The sequence below is a fragment of the Hemiscyllium ocellatum genome, chromosome 14 (assembly GCF_020745735.1).
Source record: "Hemiscyllium ocellatum isolate sHemOce1 chromosome 14, sHemOce1.pat.X.cur, whole genome shotgun sequence".
Lineage (NCBI taxonomy): Eukaryota > Metazoa > Chordata > Chondrichthyes > Orectolobiformes > Hemiscylliidae > Hemiscyllium > Hemiscyllium ocellatum.
The window spans coordinates 27,357,419-27,382,817 of record NC_083414.1 but is presented as its reverse complement, the minus strand read 5'-3'; the positions used below and the strand labels follow the sequence as shown (position 1 = coordinate 27,382,817).

Genomic DNA, 25,399 nt, shown 5'->3' with positions numbered 1-25,399 from the left:
TCCCAAACCTGTGAAGCCTACTACCTGGAAAGACATTTATGGCAATATTTATGTCAATACCATCATAATCTCTGAGTTCCCCTTCAATTCATACATCAACCAGATAGCAACATTCTTTGTCATCCTCCCTCAATAAAATTCTCTGGGACACCCGCATCAACCAACCCAACGCCTGTGGCTGTAAAGTTCAACTTCCCCTCCCACTCTGCCAAGGACATGCAGGTCCTGGGCTTCCTCTATCACCACTCCCTAACCACCCGACGCCTGGAGGAAGAACGCCTCATCTTCTGCCTCGGAACCTGCCAACCCCGTGGCATCAATGTGGATTTCACTATTTCCTCATTTCTCTTCCCCAACCTTATCTCAGTTTCAACGTCCAGTTCAGCACTGCACTCATGACCTGTTCATCTCTCTTCCCACCTGTCTGCTCCACCCTCCCCTCTGACCTATCACCATTAACCCCACCTCCACCCACCTATCCCAGCTACCTTGCCCCAGCCCCACACCCCTCCCATTTATCTCTCCACCCCCGAGGCTCCCAGCCACATTCCTGATGAAAGGCTTTTGCCCGAAACGTAGATTTTCCTGCACCTCAGGTGCTGCCTGACCTGCTGCGCTTTTCCAGCACCACACTCTTAATTCTAATCTCCAGTCCTCACCTTAGTTTTCCTCACACTCCCTACCTAGCAGTACAGTTGGAGCACATTTAAGAAGGTGCACAGTTTTATGTGGGGGTGATGACCTATGGACAATAAATGTTTGCCATGCCAGTCATGTCCATACTCCCAAAATACCTTTTTTTAAAAAAAAGACTAGAAATGTAAGATTGAAAAAAAAGACGAGTTAACATTTGCAGCAAATCCTGAAGGTGACATGCCATGACAAGCAAATTTTAGATTGGAAACAAAAACAGAAATTGCTGGAAAAGCTCAGCAGTTCTGGCAACATTTATGAAGAGAAATCAAAGTCTCGGGTCCAGTGACCCTTCCTCAGATCTTTTTAAATTTTAGGTTGGCCTCTCTTGCACTCTGATCTTCTGATTACCACTTGTTTGTGGCCCACCCCCAGTACCCTACTAACTCCAAGCTGTTCTGACTCCATTGTATGTTTCCTGCCTCCAACCAGTCATCACCCTCGCTCATAGTGGGGGAGAGAGAAGTGTTGAGCAGAAAAGTCAGCCAACAGGGAACCCAATAGGAGGGCCATGGAGTTGATAGGTCAGCGATCACTCTGGTATGATCTTGTGTGGGAGAGGCAGCGAGCAGGAGTTGAAGGCAAACAGTTAAATGTTTTATTGTATTTTTAAGCTTTGTAATTTATGAATGCAATAATTTAGCAATGTACAGTATTTAAAATTGCAGATTATAAAGTTTTAATGTTTTTTTCTGATTGGAAAAGACCTACTGAACAGAACTAAACCTTTTAAATTGGGGAAATTTGATTCAAGTTATCGTGAAAGGAAGATAACTAGATTGTTACCTGAGAGCTGGCTGTATGGTATTAGATAGGGAGACGCTGTTCCTAGTGGTGGATGAATGAGAGGCGGGGGTACAGATTTAAGGTAATAGACAAAAAGAAACAATGGCAATGAGAGAAACTCTTCTCACACAGTATTTAAATCTCCTGATAGTGTGGACCCTTCGAAAAGGGAATTGGGTGATAGCCAGAAAAGGAATGATTTGTCGCGTTCCAGCGGACAGGCGGGAGAGTGGACCGACATAAACACGACTGGCCGAATGGCCACTTCACTCCACCACAACTATCGTCTGGTTCTGTGATTTCTCTTTTATGAGTGGCCAGGGCGGGTGTGCCGTTCAGTGGTCAGGGAATCGAGGAGGCGGCTTCGACACCGTCCACCGGCAAACGTGTGCATTTACAGAGCAACGGGGCGGAAAGTGCCGCGGGTCCACGGAGGGGGGGGGGGCGTTTCTGCTAAGGAGAGGATTAAAGCAAAGCTGCGGAAATCTCGAATCAAGTTTTGGCCCCTCATCCTGGATCCCCTCCCTCTCCCCCTCCCCCTCCACAACCCCTTCCCCTCCCCCCCCGCTTTCCTCTTCCCCCCCCCCCCACTCTCCTCTCCCCCCCTCCCACTCTCCCCTCCCCACCTCTCTCCTCCTCCTTCCTTCCCTCCCTCTCCCCTGGCTGGCGTCACACAAAACGCGTGCACTTTTATTTTGATAATCGCTTCCAATTGCAGCAGAGGGAGAGAGAGAGAGAGAGCGAATGAGCGAACGGCTGAAAACTCATAGCATCGGGCAACTCCAGTCCCAGTGACAAGAGTCTCCCGAGCTGGGGGCGCACCTTCTGCACAACTCACCACCATGAGTGATGGGAACAGGGGCTCCAACCCTGTGCCTTTAAACTCCAGCTCGACCCCCGACCCCCTGAACGGCTGAGAGAGGGGGTGGGGGTTGTGAACTTTGGTGAGTGTCTCTGTGCGTGTGTTCTTTGTTGGAGAGGTTGGGTTGTGCAGATGATGGAGAGTTGCGATCCCTACAGGTGCCCGGCGCGGCGGACCCAGTGGATCGTCAGCGCGCTGGCTTACCACTACGGCCTGGACCGGGGGGTGGAGAACGAGATCATCGTGCTGGCCACCGGGCTGGACCAGTACCTGCAGGAGATCTTCCACCACCTGGACTGCGAGGGAGAGGGCAGGATCCCCGCGGAGGACTTCCGGACCCTGTGCGAGATCCTGGGGCTGGACGAGGGCTCGGATCCGGAGGAGGGCGCGGGGATCCTGGAGCAGGTGCCCCGGGAGCTCAGCTTCAGGCAGTTCCACGCCAGGCTGTGCGGCCACTTCAGCAGCAGGGCCGGCTGCCAGTACGAGACGGGCCGGCTACTGGTCGCCAAGGAGAGCCAGCACATCGAGACCCAGATCCGGCTGCGGAGTCCGCTCAGGCGCCGCAAGAGAAGCCCCGGGCCGCCCCCCGGGCAGCCCCCCGGGGGGCTCTCCGGGAAGCAGCACGCTTCCTGCAGCCGGGAATGCTACGAGGACATCGTGGCCCTGGAGGCTGCGGAGGACAGGATCGCCAAGCTGGAGGTGGAGAACGAGAGCTTGCGGGAGCTGGTGGAGGACATGAGGGCCGCCCTGCAGAGCAGCGACGCCCGCTCGCTCGCCCTCCAGGTCGGCCTGTGGAAGAGCCACGCCAGCCACCCGTCCCAGCACTGCTTCCTGGCGTGGAGCAGGACGGCCACCACCAGCAGCAGCAGCCCCGGGCGAGCCGCACGCCAGCAGCAGCAGCAGCACAAGGGCCTGCGGAGTGTCCTCAGGGAGATCGAGCTGATCCGCAGCTCCAGGGACGGCCAGATCGAAGAGGCGATCCGCTTCAGCCAGGAGGTGGAGAGGGAGCTGGCCAGGTCGCAGGAGGCTCTGCTGAAGCTGGAGGAGTGCAACAGGAACCTGAAGAAGGAGCAGCTGCAGATGAGGAAAAGGGTGGAACAGGCGCGCCAAGCCTTGTTGGGGAGCCTCGAGAAAGTGAAAGATCTGGAGACCACAGCGAAACAAGTTCCATTGTTGCAGAGGAGTGTGGCACAATTGGATTCAGAGCTGCAATATTACAGGTAGGATTCGTGATAAAGGACACCATCGTACCATGACCCATTTTAATTTATCCATTTAAGATTTGCACTGAAAAACCACCAAACGTATTAGCTATCAAAGCGAATCTGTCATTGAAAGGTAAGATGCCAACAACAGATTATATACATTAAGTAAAACTTCCTGCTGCAATGATAAATTAATATTGGAAATGTTCCAGTTCGCGCTTTAGAACGAAATTCTGAGACACTGAAGTTGGGATGTCTCTTTCCAGCTGTACAGGACATTGGTGAGGCTGCTTTTGGAGTAATGTGCAGTTGTAGTCGCCCTGTTGTAACACGGATGTTACTAAACTGGAAAGGGTGCAGGAAAGATTTACAAGGATGCTATCAGGACTGGAGAGTTTGAGGTATAAAGAGAGACTGGACAGGCTTGGATTCCACCACCCCCGCCCCAGCTTTGGAGGTTGAGAGGTGACCTTATCGAGATTTATAAAATAGGGAGGAGCATAGATAAGCTGAATGGCCAAGTCTTTTCCCTTGGGTAGGGGAGTCCAAAATTAGAGGGCATAGGTTTAAGGTGAGAGGGGGAAGGTCTAAAAGGGATCTGAGGGGCAACTTTTTCACACAGAAAAAGTTGCTTGTATGGAGTGAACTGCTAGAGGGAGTGGTAGAGGCCGGTACAATTAAAGACATTTGGACAGGTACATGTGGAGGAAATGTTTGGAGGGATATAGGCCAAACACAGGCAAGTGGGACTAGTTTAGTTTGAGAAACCTGGTCAGCATTGATGAGTTGGACCAAAGGGTCTATTTCCATGCTGTATGACTATAACTGCATGAAACAATTGAACCTATTATGTCACCTCTCTCATGCAATTGCATTTCCTACTTTTTAAACATCTGCAACAGTATAGGCTGTATTGTCTGCAAGTTTTGATATCCTATAAATTCTACATCCGTTTACCCAGTGCCAGCAATGGCCTTCAAGGTGCAGCTTTCAATAGCAAGAGCTTATGGACCTCTTCTGATCCTATGTATGGAATCTTCATTCAATTGCCTCTGCTACATTCCTTTGCACACTAAACAAAGCTTCATGCAACTAAACCCTCCACCCGCTTGCATCATCTGCTTAACCCTGAACCTATCTCTCCAGATTCTCTTCTGTACCTCTTTCTATTCTGATACCACCCTTGATATCCTCATCCTGTTCTCTTTACATTCCCACCAAATCACTTATTTTCCTAACCTCATGGTAGAGGAAATTATGAATGTGTCCAACTCCCATTGCTGTGTATCCACAACACATCATATTCACCTGTATGCCTCTGCAAACCTACACTCCATCCCCAATCTCTCATTCTTGTCCAAAATTACAGAAGGTATTGTCACCTCCCAAATCTAGGCAAAAGTGAGGACTGCAGATGCTGGAGTTTAGAGTCGGGTGTGTGGTGCTGGACAATTCCTGATGAAGGGCTTTTGCCTGAAATGTCAATTTTCCTGCTCCTCGGATGCTGCCTGACCTGCTGTGCTTTTCCACCACCACAGTCCCAAATCTGTTCTCATCCTTTGTGTAGTTTCATGTTTCATTCCATCAATTAGATTTTGTCATGCCAGAGCACTGAAATATATATAATCCTATGGGGTATTTCTCTCCCATTTTCCACCCTCTCTGCAGTATTTGACCACTTCATCCTCCTCGAATGTTCCTCTTCCATTGTACACCTAAATGAGACTGGCCTTGCCTGCTTTCAGGCTCACCTGTCTGGTCATTGACAATGAATTTCCCCCAGTGGTGTCTTTTCTGACCTTTAGTGTAACCTCAGGAGTATCCCTGATACTTTGATCCCATTCTGTTTCTGCTCTAGATACAATTATTGGAAGTTCTGTTGGAGTTTTTCTCATGTTCTGTCATTACTTTAGCTGAAGTTAGTAAAAACTCAAGAAAAATAATGTCAATAGTTTTTATGCTATTTTTCTGGGATTTCCATCAATGTTAACCAAAACAGCACAGGCAGATCCTGTCAACAGCTGTGTAAGTTCTGCACAATGACTTTTTATCAACAGACATTGATGTTTAACGGGATTTTGTTCCATCCATTAGTTTTTGTTGCTGTGAGGGCACCACTTCTGTTATCACTTCTTGGTCGTAGTAAATTAAATGTTGCTATAATTAATTGGCAGCAAAGGAAAAGCTCAGAACACAATATCAACGAATTGTATTTATATAGCATCTCTAATACACTAAAACATTACAGGGCATTTCACTGGGGCATTGTCAAACTAAATGTGATATCAGCTACATAAGGAAAATGGGGAAAAGCTGAATCAAAGAGGTAAGTTTTAAGGAGTTTCATAAAAGCAGAAAATAGACAGTGAGACCGAGAGGTTTTGAGAGGAAATTCTATAACTTGGTTGTTATTGGACATGCTTTGTGAGGCCAGAATTGGATTCTGGATATCTTGGTTGTAAGGCTGAAAGAAGATTTAGAGATACAAAGAATCCGATTTTGGACAGATCTGAAACATGAATGAGAATTTTAAAATGAGGCATTGGTTCACTGGAAGCCAATATATATCAATGAAATAAAACAAAGAACTGTGGATAGTGGAAATCTGAAACAAAAACAGAAATTGCTGGATAATTCTGTTCTGAAGGAGAGTCACTAGACGTGAAACATGAATTCCACTTTCTCTGAATAGATGCTGCCAGTTTCTCCAGCAATTTCTGTTTTTGTGTCAATGAACTCGTGTAATGGACAATCCCCCTGTTAGATTGTGCCACTTTAGTATCATACAGTCAAAAAGATATTCAGTCTGGAAACAGACCTTTTGGTCCAAATCGTCCATGCTGACGAGCTATCCTATGTAAATCTAGTCCCATTTGCCAGCATAATCTGTGACTGGTACAGTTGAGAAAAGCAGCAAGTCAAACAGTTGGAGCAGGCAGGAACAAAACAGAGAACAAGATAGGACTGATAAATTGAACTGCATTTATTTCAATTCAAGAGGCCTAACAGGGAAGGCAGATGAATTCAGAATATGGTTAGGAACATAGGACTGGAAATAGAGTTAAGGAGAATCCAAAGGATTTTTACAAATAATTAAGGACAAAAGGGAGAGAATAGGGCCCCTCAAAGATCAGCAAGGCAGCCTTTGTGTGGAGCCACAGGAGATGAGCAAGATTCTAAATTAGTATTTTGCATCAGTATTTACTGTGAAAAAGGCGATGGAAGATATAGAATGTAGGGAAATAGATGGTGACATCTTGAAAAATATTCATATTACAGAGGAGGAAGTGCTGGATGTCATGAAACACATAAAACTGGATAAATCCCCAGAACCTGATCAGGTGTACCCTAGAGCTCTGTGGAAAGCTAGAAAAGTGATTGCTGGGCCCTTTGCTGAGATATTTATATCATCAGTAGTCACAAATGAGGTGCTAGAAGACTGGAGGTTGGCTGGTGCCACTGTTTAAGAAGGGTGGTGAGGTCAAACCAGGAAATTATAGACCAGTGAGCCTGACGTCAGTAGTGGGCAAGTTGTTGGAGGGAATCCTGAGGGACAGGATGTATATGTATTTGGAAAGGCAAGTGCTGATTAGGGATAGTCAACATGATTTTGCTTTGTGCTTGGGGAATTATGTCTTTCAAACATGATTGAGTATTTTAAATGCGATGAGGCCCCAGTGAGATTTGAACTCACGCCCTCTGGTTTACGAGACCAGCGCTCTAACCACTGAGCTACGGAGCCGGGCGATTGAGTATTTTAAAGAAGTAACAAAGAGGATTGATGAGGGCAGAGCAGTAGATGTGATCTGTATGGACTTCAGTAAGGTGTTCGAGAAGGTCCTCATGGGAGACTGATTAGCAAGGTTAGATCTCATGGAATACAGGGAGAACGGGCTACTTGGATACAGAACTGGTTCAAAGGTAGAAGACAGAGGTGGTGGTGAGAGTTGTTTTTCAGACTGGAGGTCTGTGACCAGTAGAATGCCACAAGAATCGGTGCTGGCTCCACTAGTATTGTCATTTATATAAATGATTTGGATGCAAGCATAAGAGGTATAGTTAGTAAGTTTGCAGATGACACCAAAGTTGAATGTTTAATGGACAGCGAAGAAGGTACCTCAGATTACAACAGGTTCTTGATCAGATGGGCCAGTGGGCTGGGGAGTTGCAGATGGAGTTTAATTTAGATAAATGTGAGGTGCTGAATTTTGGGAAAGCAAATCTTAGCAGGACTTACACACTTAAAGGGGAGGTCCTAGGGAGTGTTGTTGAAGAAAGAGACCTTGGAGAGCAAGTTCATAGCTCCTTGAAAGTGGAGTGGTAGGTACCTAGGATAGTGAAGGTGGCATTTGGTATGTTTTCTTTATTGGTCAGAATATTGAGTACAGGAGTTGGGACGTTATGTTGCAGCTGTACAGGAGATTCGTTAGGCCACTTTTGGAATATTGCGTGCAATTCTGGTCTCCTTCTTATCAGAAAGTTGTTGTGAAACTTGAAAGGATTCAGAAAAGATTTACAAGGATGTTGTCACGGTTGGAGAATTTGAGCTAGAGGAGAGGTCGAATAGGCTGGGGTTGTTTTCTCTTGAGCGTCGGAGGCTGAGGAGTGACTTTATAGAGGTCATGAGGGGCATGAATAGGATAAATAGACAATGTCTTTTCCCTGGGGTGGGGCAGGAGAAAGTGAGGACTGCAGATGCTAGAGCTCAGAATGGAGAGTATCGTACTGGAAAAGCACAACAGCTCAGGCAGCATCCAAGGAGCAGCTGAATCGGCGTTTCAGGCATAAGCCTTTCCTGATGAAGGGCCTTTGGATGCAGCCTGACCTGCTGTGTTTTTACAGCACTACACTCTCGACCCTGAGGTGGGGGAGTCAACAACTAGAGGGCATAGGTTTCGGATGAGAGGAGAAACATTTTTCACGCAGAGGGTGGTACGTGTATGGAATGAGCTGCCAGAGGAAGTGGTAGAGGCGAGTACAAATGCAAATTTAAAAGACATCTGGATAGGTGTATGAATAGGAAGGGTTGGAGTGATATGGGCTGGGTGCTGGCAGGTGGAACTATATTGGGTTGGGACACCTGGTTGGCATGGACGAGTTGGACTGAAAGGTCTGTTTCCGTGCTGTACATCTCTATGACTCTATTTGCCCCATATCCTTCTAAACCCTTCCTATTCATATACCCATCCAGACGCCTTTTAAATGTTATAGTTGCACTGGTCTCCCCCACTTCCTCTGGCAGCTCATTCCATACATGCACCACCCTCTGTGTGAAAAAGTTGCCCCTTGGGTCCCTTTTATATTTTTCTCCCTCACCTAAAACATATGCCCTCTAGTTTTGGGATCCCTCACACTGGGGAAAAGATCTTGTCTATTTATTCTATGCATCCCCTCATGATTTTTATAAACCTCTATAAAGCCACCCCTCAGCCTCCGATGCTCCAGAGAAAATTACCCCAGTCTGTTCTGCCTCTCCCTATAGCTCATACTCTCCAACCCTGTAAATCTTTTCTGAAACCTTTCAAATTTCACAACATCCTGCCAATAGGAAGTAGACCAGAATTGCATTCAGTACTCCAATAGTGGTCTCACCAATATCCTTTACAGCTGCAACATGACCTCCCGACTTCTATGCTCAATGCACTGACCAATAAAGGCTGGTACACCAAACGTCGTCTTCACTATCTTATCTACCTGCAACTCCACTTTCATAGAACTATGAACCTGCACTTCAAGGTCTCTTTGTTCAATAACATTTCCTAGGATCTTACCATTAAGTGTATAAGTCCTGCCCTGATTTGCCTTTCCAAAATGCAGCAAATCACATTTATTCCCATTAGAATCCACCTGCCACTCCTTGGCCCATTTGATCAGACCCCGTTGTCCTCTGAGGGTTCCTTCTTCACAGTCCATTACAGCTCCAATTTTAGTGTCATCTGCAAACTTACTGACCACACCTCCTATGTTCACATCCAGATCATTTATATAAGTAACTAAAAGCAGTGGACCCAGCACCGATGCTTATGACACACCACTGGTCAGAGGCCTCCAGTCTGAAAAGCACCCTCCTCCACCACCCTCTGTCTCCTTTGAACCAGTTCTGTATCCAAGTAACTAGTTCTCCCTTTATTTTGAGTGATCTAACCTTACAAACCAGCTTACTATGAGGAACCTTGCCGAACACCTTACTGAAGTCTATATAGATCACATCCACAGCTCTACCACCATCAAACCTCTTTGTTACTTCTTCAAAAAACTCAATCAAGTTAGTGAGACACAATTTCCCATGCACAAAGCCATGTTGACTGTCCCGAATCAATCCTTGCCTTTCCAAATTCATGTAAATCCTGTCCCTCAGCATTCCCTCTAACAACTTGGCCACCACCAATATCAGGCTCACCGGCGTATAGTTCCCTGGCATTTCCTTACTACCTTTCTTAAATAGTCAAACAAGGTTAGCCAACCTCCAGTCTTCTAGAACCTCACACATAGCTATCGATGATACAAATATCTCACAAGGGGCTCAGTAATCTATTCCTTGCTTCCCACAGAGTTCTTTTTGCATCAACCTGAACATTCCTGTACAGACCACACAGAAGTTGACATCTGTAAATTAACATGTGTGCACAACCTAAACATTGCCAGCACATAATGGTAATGAGTCATTGGAATTTGGCATAAGTTAGGATATAGGCAGCAGAATCAAACGTGGAAGATAAAAAATTTATGGGTTAAAATCAGACATGGATGAGGCATTATCTAATGCACAATGTTGACATCTGCTAGTTATTTATAGGCCTGGCATATCAGAAGACACCTTTGCTACCTCTACAAATAACTCCCATTTCATGATAGTTCTCTCCAAGTAATGCTTTAAATCTTTATATCTGTGGATCCTTGCAAGCCACAGCATAGGAAATCTACCAAAGCAGTCTGAAGTCTACAAATGTGTCAAAATGTTGACAGGTGTGATATTTACAAAGCACAGCAATATAATCACTTTCTCTGTGGAGTAGGATTACTTGCTGAACTGCAATAAAGCCTTCAATGAGTAGTAGCATTTCCAAGTGCCAAGGTAAACTAAAATAAATTTATCATCATTGGTGCTCTTCAAATCAACCCACTATCCTCATAAACAAAAAGATTTCTAGAGTTTAGAATAATAAGATATAAGCTAGTTGAAGCTTGCAAATTTCTTACAGGGTAGCTGCAGGAAGGATGTTACCCCTGGCTTGGACCCAACAACCAAAGGACAGTGTCTGAAAATAAGGGATAGGTTATTTAGGAATGCAATGAGGAGGAATTACTTTATTAAAAAGAGCAATGAATCTTTGAAATTCTCTGGCCCAGACGGCTGTGGAAGCTCAGTCATGATTATAATCAAGACAGACATTGATGGATTGCTTCACATAAAAGGCATCAAGGGATATGAGGATAGTACAGGAAAATGGTATTGAAGTTGAAGCGATGATCTAGATGAATGGCAGAGCAAGACCAAGGGGTCCAGTGGCCTGCACCAGGTCTTATATCCTATGCAGTTAGTGTCCTACATTCCTAACAGCCTGTAATATTCTGCAGGCATTCTGCACATATATTAAGGTCGCCACCATATTTATAAAGGTTTTGAGTTTAGGTATCTGGTGGTCTGACTTAGGTACTCTTAAATACGCTAATGAGTGTTTAGGGTTCAATAGAAAAAACATTGGTTGAGCAAATTTTTCTCAGATCACTATTACCTGCTTTATGCCTGACAACAAAATTTAAAGACACCCTTTCTGCACAAAGTTTGTGTCAATTTAATGATGCTAGTGTATTTCTTCTCCTAACAATTTACAAAATACTAATGAAAATTTTAAACCTAATTAAATCCTGATTTAATAAAGATTTCACTAAACTAAAAATATAAGTCTGTTCATTTTTAAGCCAATGACTATTTATTTCTTGGTCCCTTTTACTTCCTATGTTGACTGCGACCATTGCTGGGCAAATCCAGTGCTAATAATCCCAAATATATCTGTCAAGCCAATGATTTACTTTTATTTTTTTAATAAATTGTCCTAAACTGAGATGTGAAATGTAAAGCATTTGATGAGTTGCCTTTTCATCTATTTCACTCACCAGTAGCTGCAGCAAACACATTCCCATTGTTTATGTCACAACAAAGTGACTTCAGCAGGCAATTTCCTTTTCTGTGTATGAAAAACTACAAAGAATGTAAACATTTTCCCTGAACACCGAGTTTTATAAATAAGGCATCAGTACCAGTAAAATGTGAGGAAAATATCCCCACGCAGACTTACAGTTGTACAACTGATCTATTAAATGTTTGCTGCAGCTCTGTAGCCTTTCCAAAATGATTGCCAGAAAAGCTATAAAGTCTTCAGTGACTCTGGTTGGCAATTGAGGGTTTGAAGAAACAACAACATTGAACAGTACCACTGTATTATGGTCTGTATTGAAAAGAAGGAAAATGTTATATAATTAGCTTAAAAAAATCCCTGTGCAACATGCAGGTAGATAGAAAATATTAGTGAGGAATGGAAAAGCAACTAATATATTTGAACTAACTTTATAACCCATTCTGTGTGCATACTGTAAATTGGCAGTCCACTGTGTCTTATACATAATATTTAAAAAAAAACTCATGCAACTTGTGAAAATAATTATTGGCAATAAATTTGATCATTCCTTTTTTGGACATTGTGTTTCAATCAAGACCTATTTTGAGAAGTCCAATGGTTATGGTAGTTGGAAGACTTAGGATAATATCTTATTAAATGATTGTCTTTCTCCTGCCTGGAAGCATTCACTGTGTTCATGGTAATTCACAGGGACACAATAGCTGTGGCGCATTGCCGGATCTTTCTATTCAGTGCAGAGGACCAGATTCTATACAGAATGAGAAATACCATCAATCACCAGACACTTCCTTTATCTGTCATTATATGGTGTGTCTACTAGATAAGACTTTCTCTGCTGTCTCATAGCAACAAGTATTCAAAATAAGTCATTGTATATTTCTCTTTATTTTACATCTCCAAAAGCTATGCAACTGAACAATTCTCAATGTAACATCAATGAAGGCATATTCTATTTTCTTCCTATATATGTTCAATTTCCCATGGCTATTTTAATTAGCATTAAGGCCTGGTTACCGCATAGTTACCTTTTGAATCACTTTTTAAGCTGTATAGAATGAAGAAGAAGGAAGAATGAAGAAGGGAGCATATAGATGCATATGGAGTGGTTGAAGAAAGAAAATATGCTGTGTGCCCGGAACCCTTTAAGAATCAGTCACCATCCCTATTTAATTAGCACATGATTTGAGTTGTGTGCGAAGGCCCTGTATGAGAGATCAACTAGTGATTTTAAGTATACAGGAAGGCAATTGCTTGAAAACTTGATTTTACATTCTGGCTTAACTACCAGCACACATGATTATTAATCCATCTGAAACTTGCCAGTATTAGAGTCATGGAGTCATAGAGATATACAGCATGAAAACAGACCCTTTGGTCCAACTCATCCATACCAACCAGATGTCCTAAATAAAAAGTCCCATTTGCCAGTACTTTGCCCATATCCCTCTAAACCTTTCCTATTCATATACCCTTCCAGATGCCTTTTAAATGTTGTAATTGTATCAGCCTCCCAACACTTCAGCAGCTTGCCATACACACATTACCATCTGCATGAAAACGTTTCCCCTTCAAGTCTTTCCCCTCTCACCTTAAATCTATGCCCTTTAGTTTTGGATTTACCAAGCTCAGGAAAAGACCTTGTCTGTTTACATATCCATGACCCGAATGATTTTATAAACCTTTATAAGGTTACCCCTCTGTCTCTGATGCTTCAGGAAAAATAGCCTCAGTCTATTCTACCTGTCCCTGTAGCTCAAATCCAATCTTGCAACATCCTTGTAAATCTTTTCTGAACCCTATCAAGTTTCACAACATCCTTCCTATAGTAAGGAGACCAACATTGCATGCAGTATTCCAATAATGGTCTAACCAATGTCCTGTACAGTCATAATAAGACCTCCCAACTCCTATACTCAATGCACTGGCTAATAAAGGCTACCATATCAAACACCTTCTTCGCTGTGACACCACTTTTAAAGAACTATGACCCTGCACGCCAAAGTCTCTTTGTTCAGCAACAGTTTCCAAGACCTTACCATTAAGTGCATAAGTCCTGACCTGATTTGCCAAACCAAAATGCAGCCCTCACATTTTTCTAAATTACACTCCACCTGCCACTCCTCGGTCTATTGGTCTATCTGATCAAGATCCCATTGTACTCAGAGGTAACCTTTGTCTTTGCTGTGCATTACATCACCAATTTTGATGTCATCTGCAAACTTACTAATGATACCTTCTACAGTCACATCCAAATCAATTATATAAATGATGAAAATCAGTAACCAACATTGTTAGTGGTAGTTAAAGTCACTATAGACCTGAAACGTTTTGCCGTCATCTCTTTGCAAGGTTCCAGTGGGCACATCTGCAGAACAGCACGGTGACTCAGTGGTTAGCACAACTGCCTCACAACGACGGGTTCGATTCTATCCCTGTGTCTGCGTAGGTTTCCTCCAGGTGCTCCAGTTTTCTTCCACAGTCCTAAGGTGTTCAGGTTGGGTGGATTGGTCATGCTAAATTGGAGAGTCCAGGGATATGCAGGGTAGGTGGGGTAGCCATGGGAAATGCAGGATTGGGGAAGTGGTGGAGGGGTTTAGTGGGAGTGAAGGTTTGTGTGGAATGCTCTTCAGAGGGTTGGTGTGCACTCAATTGGCTGAATAGTCTACCTCCACATTGTAGAGATTCTATGATATCATATTCTGTACTGCACAAGAAGCTGTCTCAGGTGATGGATACAATGCTTGTTGTGCTACAACTTGTGTTTACTTTGCTACTGAGGAACAGCTTTAGTGGCTACATTACTGCTAGTTCAGGAAGTCATACATTGCACCTGAGTTCCTCAGGATAGTGTCCTCGGCCAAAATCTTCAACTGATTCATCAAAGCCCATGAAACCATCTCTGACGGTTGTCCAGTGTTCAGTTTCTCTTATGATTTTTCAGATATTGAAACAATTTTGATCTTATGAAGCAAGATTTGGACAACATTCAGGCTTGGGCAGATAAATGAGAACTGACATTTGCATGAAACAAGTGCCGGACACTTAGTTTTTCCTCTTGATGAAGATACTAACTAACCATTTATTCTTGACATACAATGGCATTGTCGTTGCTGCTGCCATCATCGATAACATACTGGGAGGGGTCACCTTTGAACAGAAGCATTAGTGGACCAACCACACAATACCATGCAATAAGTAGCTGTGAATTCTGAAGTGAGTAACTGACTCCCTAACTCCTAAGAGTCTTTTCACCATCAACAAGGTACAAATCAATTTGGACAAAGGAAATCTGTGCCCATTTGCTGATAGTGCATGGAGTTGGGGACACAGATGTATGGCTTTGGGGACATGATGTAGGAGGAATCTAGAAATACTTTTATAACTTGTTGCCTAGAAGGGAGGTGGAATTAAGGATGATCATTGATTTCCAAATAATCTGCATTGATCTATTCAGAACTTGTGGGAGCAGACATCCAGGAGCGTAATGAAAATGGTTCAGGGAAACGCTCAGAATCCAGATCAAATCCAAAGTTCAAACATCCCTATCGACTTGCTTTGCAATTGACCAAAATGGACAAGGTTTATTCTGGAAGGCACTACACATGTCAAAAGGCCTCATTGAGAACTCAGAGGCAAAGTCAAAGAATTGAAGGGATCGCACAAACATTCCATTAACTCATTTACCTGACTATCCAAAGAGTGACTGACCAGAGTGTGTACATCACACATTGGACATATCAGCTGCCTCAAAATTTAATCAGTCTTGAATCAAAACAAGTGATCCTTAATCCTGAGGGAATTTTAAAGATGGGAATTAGTACCAGAAATAATCACATGTAAGATTCTTCACAGATTTTTTTCACTGGAGCAATAGGAGGTTGAGGGTTGATCTTACAGAGGTTTATAAAATTAAAGATAAGGTGAATGGCAAGTGTCTTTTCTCTAGGGTGGGGAATTTCAAGTCTAGGCATTATATTTTTAAGCAGAGAGGAGAAAGATTTTAAAAAGAACATGAGGGGCAATGGTTTTACACAGAGTAGTTCGTGGGTGGAATGAGCATCCAAAGGAAATGGTAGATCTGGGTATAGTTATAAAAGACATTTAGATAAGTACACAAATAAAAAATGTTTGGGGGGACTTAGGCCAAGCGCAGGTAGATGGGACTAGTTTAGTTTGGGAAAATAATTAGCATGGACCAATTGGACTGAAGGATATGTTTCTGTACTGTATGACTCTATCTGAACCCAAGGTTAGACTATCTTTTCAACATTATTCTTTTCTATCATTTTATGACATACTCTTTCGATTTATGCAGAGGTATTAGTCATGTTTAGGCACAATTTTTGCTGACATGAACTATGACTTCAAATAGAGGGCAAAGAATCTGCGTGAGAGTTCAGGTCCAAAAGCATAACCTGGACCTGCTAGTGACACTTGGATGTTGATCTGTACAATCTAAGCGGAAGCAGCCAATTTGAGAAAACCACCTTCAGAAGCACAGTTTAATTAAGGACACTGGGTAGAACACATACCACAGCTAGTCCAGTCAAAAGTATGCAGCAATGTCTTACCAGCAGCCCCACAGAGAGAGGAGCATACTGTCATTGCAAAGAACAGAACTGCCACTCTGGGAAGATGTAAATGAAATATTTTAATTATTTGTGGCCGCAATGTCAGGCCATCATTATGGAGAAGGACACTTCCACACACCCACATCTGTGGCCTTGTGGCAGATAGATGATATCCAGTGACCCTCTGTGGGAAACACTTTGAAGCAAACTTTATTTTGTTCCCTCGTAATTGTGATTGTTGATTGACTGTTTTCATGGTGCATGGTTTCTTGTTGCATGGTCTGTTTATTTACAGTCGTAAGTTTTACTAGTTCATTGTCGCTTTCCTCAAAAGTTTTACACTCAGTGATTCATTCATTCAAACAAACTATTTTCAACTTTGAATAAAGAAATATTGTTATGTTATTTAGATCAACTAAATGACAATGACAGCTTTATATCACGTACTTATTTTCACTAAAACCTATTTTAAATCTCTTTCTGCTATCACCACTTAACAGAAAAAGGCATAAAGAGTTGAATTAGCTGTTTATCTGCTTTGACACAAACAGAAAAAAAGCTACTAGGAACGCTTCCACCAAATACTGATACTCTTTAAGTGAATATTTTAGCTTGACAGAAAGGGTGAAAAAAGGTCTTTCATACTGTAGTATCATGTCTACAATCTAATGTAATTGCATAGTTAGTATTGTATATGCCAGTAAAATCCAGTAAGGCAGTTGCACTATCACAGTCTTATAAACCTTGAGTGGAAATGCCTAATAGTTCATGTGGCTTAAAATCATCACATAATTCAAATTATTTAAAAAGGGTATCACACTAATTACTGTCTAAATCTGTTATGAATGACTTCCTGAGTGTGAAAAAACAAATCAATTTTCCATGAATTCCAGTCAAATGGTTTGAAAGTTAGTTTGTTTTGTAAAACAAATGATCAGCTCCCCTAATAATTGGTTGAAGAGAAAAACCTATTCCAGTATGAAGGTAACTGCAATATTATTTAGTCCACGGCCAGCTTTGAGACATGGGGACTGGTCTTTATTCCCACCAAAAGAAAAGAATGGAATGTTAACATGATTAAAATGCAATTGTAATGCATGCTACCCAGTTCCTGTGTGTTAAGGTTGTCATCATTTTAGTTGAGCCCTTTAACTGAGCAGTCATTTTATCAACAATGATAGTACACAAACTTTAACCAGTGCCTTCTTTTGACAAATGATAATGTCTCATGTGTACAACTTCTTCAAGAGATACTGATTCTTCTTGTAAAAGTAATGATTCACAATGGAGTTGCTCACAGAATCCTACGAACACATTAATGTAATGATGAGAGTATTATTATGGTATATTTAAAAATGAGGATTATGTTGGTCAGAAAAGAAATGAATGTGAAACACAATTAATGATGCAAACATAGATGGAAATTTAAATTAATGCAATTAATTGAAGTTAGTTTCATAGGAAGATTTATGTGATAATTGCAGAAGTTTGAGAATAAACAAAAGCATTTTAAATTGTGTAGAATCACTTAATTTATATACAGTATACAAAATGGGCAGCCCCTTTATCTTAAGGTTTGATCCCAGAGAGTTGATCCTGATGGTACGTTTAATAATGAAGGACTTAACAGCAATGAATGATTCTGTCTTCATTTGATTCCATGCCCATGAAATGTTGCATAAATTAGGTTCATTCAATTCAACTCAGAACAAAAAAAAACTGAACCTGTAACATTTTGATTTTTGCAGAACTGTGACATGATCCTGGTGCCAATTGTGCCACTTTGGGAGTTCATGGTTTCAAGGCAGATAAAAATGGTGAAAATTTTCAAATTGAAAAACGATAGAGAGGCATTGTTCTCACCAGTGCTTGTATTTAATTGTTGTGTATATGTTAATAAGAATAGTTTTAAAAGTACCTATATTACATTGGACAGTGCTGACTCAAGTTACATACATATTATGCACAATGATATTGCAATTTTAATGAGATCATCGGTCCCAACAGACCACAGAATGCCAAATATTTGTGTTACTGAACATATGTTAGACAAAATTCAAGATACAGGGATCTTGACATGACCTCCCAACTCCTGTACTCAATACTCTGACCAATAAAGGAAAACATACCAAGCACCTTCTTCACTGGCCTGCCTACCTGCGTCTCTACTTTCTGAACTCAGAAGGAAACATTTTTTCCCTTTGAAGATATCTTTGTAAAGGATTTAATTGTAAGTATATAATTGTACTTGGATTATAAATTTCTTTTGCCCATCAATGGGACTTTCTTCAATTCAGTCAAAGCATGTAGGTTTCACTGGCAAGATAAGTATAAATGTGCATGAAAAGTGATGATGTCTTTTTGTGATGATGAAGTGAAAAGTCTTTTTGAAATGCTGCAATCCATGTAATGCAGGAGCCCCAACAGTTGTTATGAAGAAGGGAATTCCAGGACTGTGCCATTGGCAGTAGTAAAGAAATGTTGGTATAATTCCAAGTTAGGATGATGTATTTCTTGGAGGGGAACATGTAAATAAAAGTGTTCCTATTTTCTTGCTATCCTTCCCTTTCTGGATGGTAAAGATGCTAGGTTTGAGAGGCACTTCACGGTATGCTGTTGGTGGGTGTTTAAGGTGGATTTCAGGTGGTGCATTGAAATGGTCTTATTTAGTCTGTAAGCTGTTGAGCTTCTTGAGTGTTTTTGAGCTGCATTTGTACAGGAAAATTGAGAGCATTCCATTATACATTTGATTTGGGCTTTGAAGATGGAAAGGGATGAGTAACACACATTCCCAATTTCTAATGTCTCTTGTAGTCAAAGTATTTACGTGATGATTTAGTTAAGTTTCAGATTAATGATAATACTCAGGATGTTGATTATGGAGTATTCATCAATAATAATGTCATCGAATGCTATTGCTAGGTATTTAGACAATCTTGTATTAAAGAGTATCATTGTACGGCACTTATATGGTTTAATTGTTACTTGTTGTTCAATGCAAACTTAGAACGTAGAACATTACAGCGCAGTACAGGCCTTTGATGTTGCACCGACCTGTGAAAGCAATCTGAAGCCCATCTAACCTAAACTATTCCATTATCATCCATTTATTTATCCAATGACCATATAAATGCACTTAAAGTTGGCGAGTCTACTATTGTTGCAGGTAGGGTATTCCATGCCCCTACTACTCTCTGAGTAAAGAAACTACCTCTGACATCTGTCCTATATTTATCATCCCTCAATTTAAAACCTGTCTCTTGTGCTTGCCAACACCATCTGAGGAAAAACTATCCACCCTATCTAACTCTCTGATTATCTTAAAAGTCTCAATTAAGTCACCTCTCAACCTTCTTCTCTCGAATGAAAACAGTCTCAAGTCCCTCAGCCTTTCCACATAAAATGTCCCATCCATACCAGGCAACATCCTAGAAAATTTCCTCTGAGCCCTTTGCAAAGCTTCCACATCCTTCCAATAATGTGGTGACCAGAACTATATGCAATACTCCAAATGCGGCCGCACCAGAGTTTTGTACAGCTGCAACATGACCGCAAGCTCAGAAACCCAATCCCACTACCAATAAAAGCTAAAACATCATATGCCTTCTTAATAGCCCTATCAACCTAGGTGCCAACTTTCAGGGATTTGTTAACATGGACACTGAGATCTCTCTGCCCATCAAGACTACCAAGAATCTTACCATTAGCCCAGTACTCTCTATTGCTCCTTCCAAAGTGAATTAACTCATGCTTTTCCACATTAGACTCCATTTGCCACCTCTCAGTCCAGCTCTGCAGCTTATCTATGTCCCTCTGTAACCTGCAACATCCTTCAGCACTATCCACAACTCCACCAACCTTAGTGTCATCCACAAATTTACTAACCCATCCTCCTACATCCTCATCCAGGTCATTTATTAAAATGACAAACAGCAGTGGCTTCAAAACAGATCTTTGTGGTACACCACTAGTAACTGAACTACAGGATGAACATTTCCCATTAACCACCACCCTCTGGCTTATTTCAGGTGACCAATTTCTGATCCAAACAGCTAAACCACCCTCAATCCCATGTCTCCATATTTTATGCAATAGCCTACCATGGGGAACATTATCAAACACCTTACTGAAATCCATATACACCTCATCAATTGTTTTACCCTCATCGACCTGTTTGGTCACCTTCTCAAAGAAATCAATAAGGTTTGTGAGGCATTACCCACCCTTCACAACACCATGTTGACTATGCCTAATCAGCTTATTCTTTCCTCGATGATTATAAATTCTACCTCTGATAACACTTTACCCACAACCAAAGTAAGGCTCATTGGTCTATATTTACAAGGATTGTCTCTACTTCCCTTCTTGAACAAGGGGACTAACATTTGCTATCTTCCAGTCTTGATAACTAGCAATACGTAGGTGCATGTGGGTGCAGTGTGCTTTATCTAAGGAGTTGCTGATGAAACTGAATACTGCAATTATTGCCAAAGATTCAAACTTCTGACTTGAGGAGCCTCAGATTGATCTCTTTCTCACTATCTCCCTGGCTCGCAACTACTCTCGAGGACCTCCTTTTGAAATTCCTGTCTAACTCTGTAATCTCCCTTCAGAATCTCAATCTTTTCCCTTCCTATGTTGTTGGTTCCAATGTGTACAATGACTTCCTGCTGGCCCTTCTCCCCCTTGAGAACATTCTGCACCCTCTTGGAGACATCCTTGATCCTGGCACCAGAGAAGCTACACACCATTCTGATTTTCACTGCTGGCCACAGAAACGTCTTGTCTGTACCTCAGACTAGAGAGAGTCGCCTAACACAATTGATTGCTTAGAACTTGTCGTACCTCTCATTACATTAAGGCCAGTCTCAATACCAGAAACTTGGCTGTTCGTGCTATGTTCCCCTGAGAATCCATCACCCTCCTACATCTTCCAAAACAGCGTACCTGTTTGAAATGGGGACAGCCACAAAAGACTCATGCACTAGCTGCCTACCTCGCTTACCTTTCCTGGAGCTATCCCATCTATGTGACTAATTCTGAGTCTTTCCCCTCTTCCTATAATTGCCATCCATCACATCCCCTTGCTCGCTTTTCCATTATTTAGCTCACATTGAAACCTATGCTGTAACCTCAACAGTTTAACTTTTGAATATGCATGGTGCTGCACTTGGCATACGGTTTTATAATCTTCATTGAACCAGAGTTCAACTCTGCTTTCTGGCAATGGCAGCGAAAAGGCTATGCCCTCATCCTTTGTTGTAGTTTTCAATCACTCTTCCTTGCAATTTCTCATTATACATTTGTCAGTGCTCCTGCTAACTCCAAGGTCAAATTTGATTTTTCTTTATAGTTTTATCCTACCTGAACTCTTAAATCCATTAATTAAAATAAAAGTGAAAGTTGATGGTTTAAAAAAAGCGATAAGTTATAAAATGAACAAAAGACTAGGCTGAATTCTAGCTAAAGCCGTGATACTAAGCAACTGAGAAGAAAGATGCTCATTTTGTATATGGATGGTTTAATAAACTAAGAACTTTGCTAAACTGAGTGGTCAGGAAAGTATCAAGAGTTCCAAATAAATTCTACTAATTTTCCTAATTTGGAATTCTCTCACAGACCAGTGCTGTTTGTCATTGTAAAACCCATGATACCTCACAAGAGTTTGTCAGAATACCATCTGTGAATGCAAACAAATGCAAATGTGCATTGTCATTGAGAAAATCACCAAACCCAATAACTTCTGAGATTTATTGCACTTTGGAGAAGGAATTATCATGAGAATGTCCTGAAAAACAAAGTAGCTTGAAATAATGTTGAGATAGTGCCACACCAGATTAAACCTCACAAAGATTATAACACAGCTGTTTGCTGATAAATGTAGGGTTCGATATATCCTTAAGGCACTCCAAAAGAAATATCTGTTTAAGCATGAGGTAATTGTTTGAAGAAAATGTAAACTAGAGCTGGAAGTTTAACCTATCAGTCTTTCAGTGCTTACATTTGAGAACTGGTTTTGTTTATTACATCATGCTTTGGCTGCAGCAGTTTTCAAGCTAGTTACAGATGGATTTAATCATTCCTAGTTCTTTATCATCCTTGGCATATTTCTTCTCTTTACAGTTCCAGCCCATGCTCCAGGTTGCCTCATATGTCATCCAACATTCTTCATTTAATGGTGTGAGCTGGTTATTTGTGAGTGAGTGCCTTGAAAATTGATCGGTTAGCTGTAGGATGTGATAAACTTTGAGCAAGTCATGAGTCAGGACTACCTTTCATGCCTGTTCCTAAAAGAGAATTTCATCAAGTGCTACTTTCTAATGATATGAATGAAGATAATTCTGCAACATAACTGATAGGAAAGCTGTCTAGGTATGAAATCAGTGAAAGTCACAACTTTATCAATGCCTGCATGCTTGTTTAAACAGTCACTTGCATCTGTCTCAATTGCAACTCTAATCAAATCACAGTAGTAAGAGGGAATAATAAGATTGAAGAAAAGTAAAACAATGTGAAATGTGTGTGGCAACATGCTGCTAGCAAAGAAAACACATGACAAAGCAGGATCTCTAAAGTCCTGAATCTAAAAGGATGTATGGGTGACTTAAATCTGGTGGTATTGAGAAAGGGGTGTGGATTTCAAGTAGTGGCATGAACTTAGAGTGTGATATTTATTCTGAGTCCCTGGTTCTATTTGTGTTGATGGTAAGTTCCAGTGGGGAGTTTCATATCTCCCACTCAAACTGCTCCCAGTTTAACATCATTACCATCAGAAATTCCACCAATTAATTTTTACTAAAGTCAAAAAGGTGAACATAAATTACCAACATGGCAGGGTGCCTAATGCCACCTTTGCCAAATGATTGATTGCCTTCAGGAAAGAGCCCGGAGTTGGAAATTGAACATTTATAAAAAGAAGTGTCAAAAAGCCCTTTTCCCAAATTTGACAATGTAAACGTCATTCTGATTTTCCTGATGTTCAGGGAGTGGACGTGATTGCACTTTCATAAGTGGTATCGACAGTTACTGTTTTATACTAAAGATCATGTACCTGTTATAGAGTCATAGAGCCATAGAGATGTACAGCATGGAAACAGACCCTTTGGACCAACTTGTCCATGCTGACCAGGCAACCTAAATTAATCTAGTCCCATTTGCCAGTACTTGGCTCATATCCCTCTAAACACTTTCTATTCATATACTCATCCAGATGCCTTTTAAGTGTTGTAATTGTTTTGGATGGAGCCACTATTGGGTCAACATGCTGACCCCATTATCCTCCTGGTGCTATAGTGAAGCTACAGAAATTTCAGCTCGTGGTGGAATAGAAACAAGAAGAGTCACATATGACAATTACAGGAAAAGAAAGATGCAATTTTTAAAAATATTTTGTCTGTGAGCTTACCTTTTAAAATTGATGGACAGAATTACCTGTCAAACCCAGACAAGTCTGGAGGTATGGGGGTGCTGGGAGAGTGTGTTGAAAAGTGTGGTGAAGACCATGCCAGCTTTCCCCTTCCTTCCTCCCAATTGCTGAGTACAGGATTAAGGATAGGATTCTTGGCAGTGTGGAGGAACGGAGGGATCTTGGTGTGCAGATACATAGATCCCTTAAAATGGCCACCCAAGTGGACAGGGTTGTCAAGAAAGCATATGGTGTTTTGGCTTTCATTAACAGGGGGATTGAGTTTAAGAATCATGAGATCTTGTTGCAGCTCTATAAAACTTTGGTTAGACCGCACTTGGAATACTGCGTCCAGTTCTGGTCGCCCTATTATAGGAAAGATGTGGATGCTTTGGAGAGGGTTCAGAGGAGGTTTACCAGGATGCTGCCTGGACTGGAAGGCTTATCTTATGAAGAGAGGTTGACTGAGCTCGGACTTTTTTCATTGGAGAAAAGGAGGACGAGAGGAGACCTAATTGAGGTATACATGATAATGAGAGGCATAGATAGAGTCGATAGCCAGAGACTATTTCCCAGGGCAGAAATGGCTAACATGAGGGATCATAGTTTTAAACTGGTTGGAGAAAAGTATAGAGGGGATGTCAGAGGCGGGTTCTTTACACACAGAGTTGTGAGAGCATGGAATGTGTTTCCAGCAGCAGTTGTGGAAGCAAGGTCATTGGGGACATTTAAGAGACTGCTGGACATGCATATGGTCACAGAAATTTGAGGGTGCATATATGAGGATCAATGGTCAGCACAACAAGGTGGGCTGAAGGGCCTGTTCTGTGCTGTACTGTTCTATGTTCTATGTTCTATTAAATCCAGAATTGGAAAACATGCAAACAGCTTTTGTAATTAGGTGGTAATTTGAGCAACTTAAGTGGGAAATGAATGCCCTTTCCAACAGCTGCTTTGATGGTGGGAAGAACCCTTGTTGAAAAGCACTCTGTGCCTGACTGAGGCACCTGGTGTTGGGATCCAGGGGGCAGCTGAGAGCTGTCTTTACCAGCAATAGAGAGCGTTTGATTGGCTAGCCCTTTGATTAGCCCTTGGAAGTGGGATTTCCACCCTCCTAAGGAAAATCCTGTATTGGATGTTCCCAGTGGAGCTGGGAGCCTTGGTTCCTGCTGTCAATTAGGGATTGAATTCCTTTGGGGCTGCTGGAGATCGGGTGAGTAGTTTACTGCCTGTTTTGATGGAGAACATTGAGCCCGGTGCCGCCCTCAATAAATTCTATCAAATATGTCTGACTTGTGTCTTGTTTATCACAGTTTTTAACGGTTAGCATTAGTTACATATTAGATATGCAGATATGTAAATAGCATGCACTTGATTTAGTCAAATCATGTATTTATAAAACAGCAACAACAACAGAACTTTACCAATTAGCAGGATGGAAGCTGGAATAATAACCACTCATCATAATGTCAAAAAAGTTTAGAGAAATGTTGCTACACAAAACAAAGGTTGCCCACTGTGCCATACTCCTGTACCATTCCATAGGGTAACATTAAAGCATTTCTATAAAAAAAGAAAGGGTTGCCCAGTTTCAGATCATAGCTGAAAGCTGCTGTTGCTACACAAGAACAATCTCATGAGACTGCATGGATACTGCCGCATACATACAACAGGTAGAACATGACATTTACTGACTCAAACACCAAGCAGCAGTTTATTGTGGTTTTCTCAGGTAG

General features: G+C 41.8%; 1 protein-coding gene across 1 annotated transcript in view; it reads left to right on the top strand.

Annotated features, from left to right (window-relative positions):
• The first annotated feature begins 2,210 nt into the window (after nucleotides 1–2,210).
• The window catches only part of efcc1 (EF-hand and coiled-coil domain containing 1), an 88,667-nt gene continuing 65,478 nt past the window's right edge, over nucleotides 2,211–25,399 (top strand). The window contains exon 1 of the mRNA XM_060835152.1: nucleotides 2,211–3,561. Within this exon, the coding sequence (XP_060691135.1) occupies nucleotides 2,474–3,561 (1,088 nt within the window). The 5' untranslated portion in view covers nucleotides 2,211–2,473. The remainder of the gene's footprint in view (nucleotides 3,562–25,399) is intronic.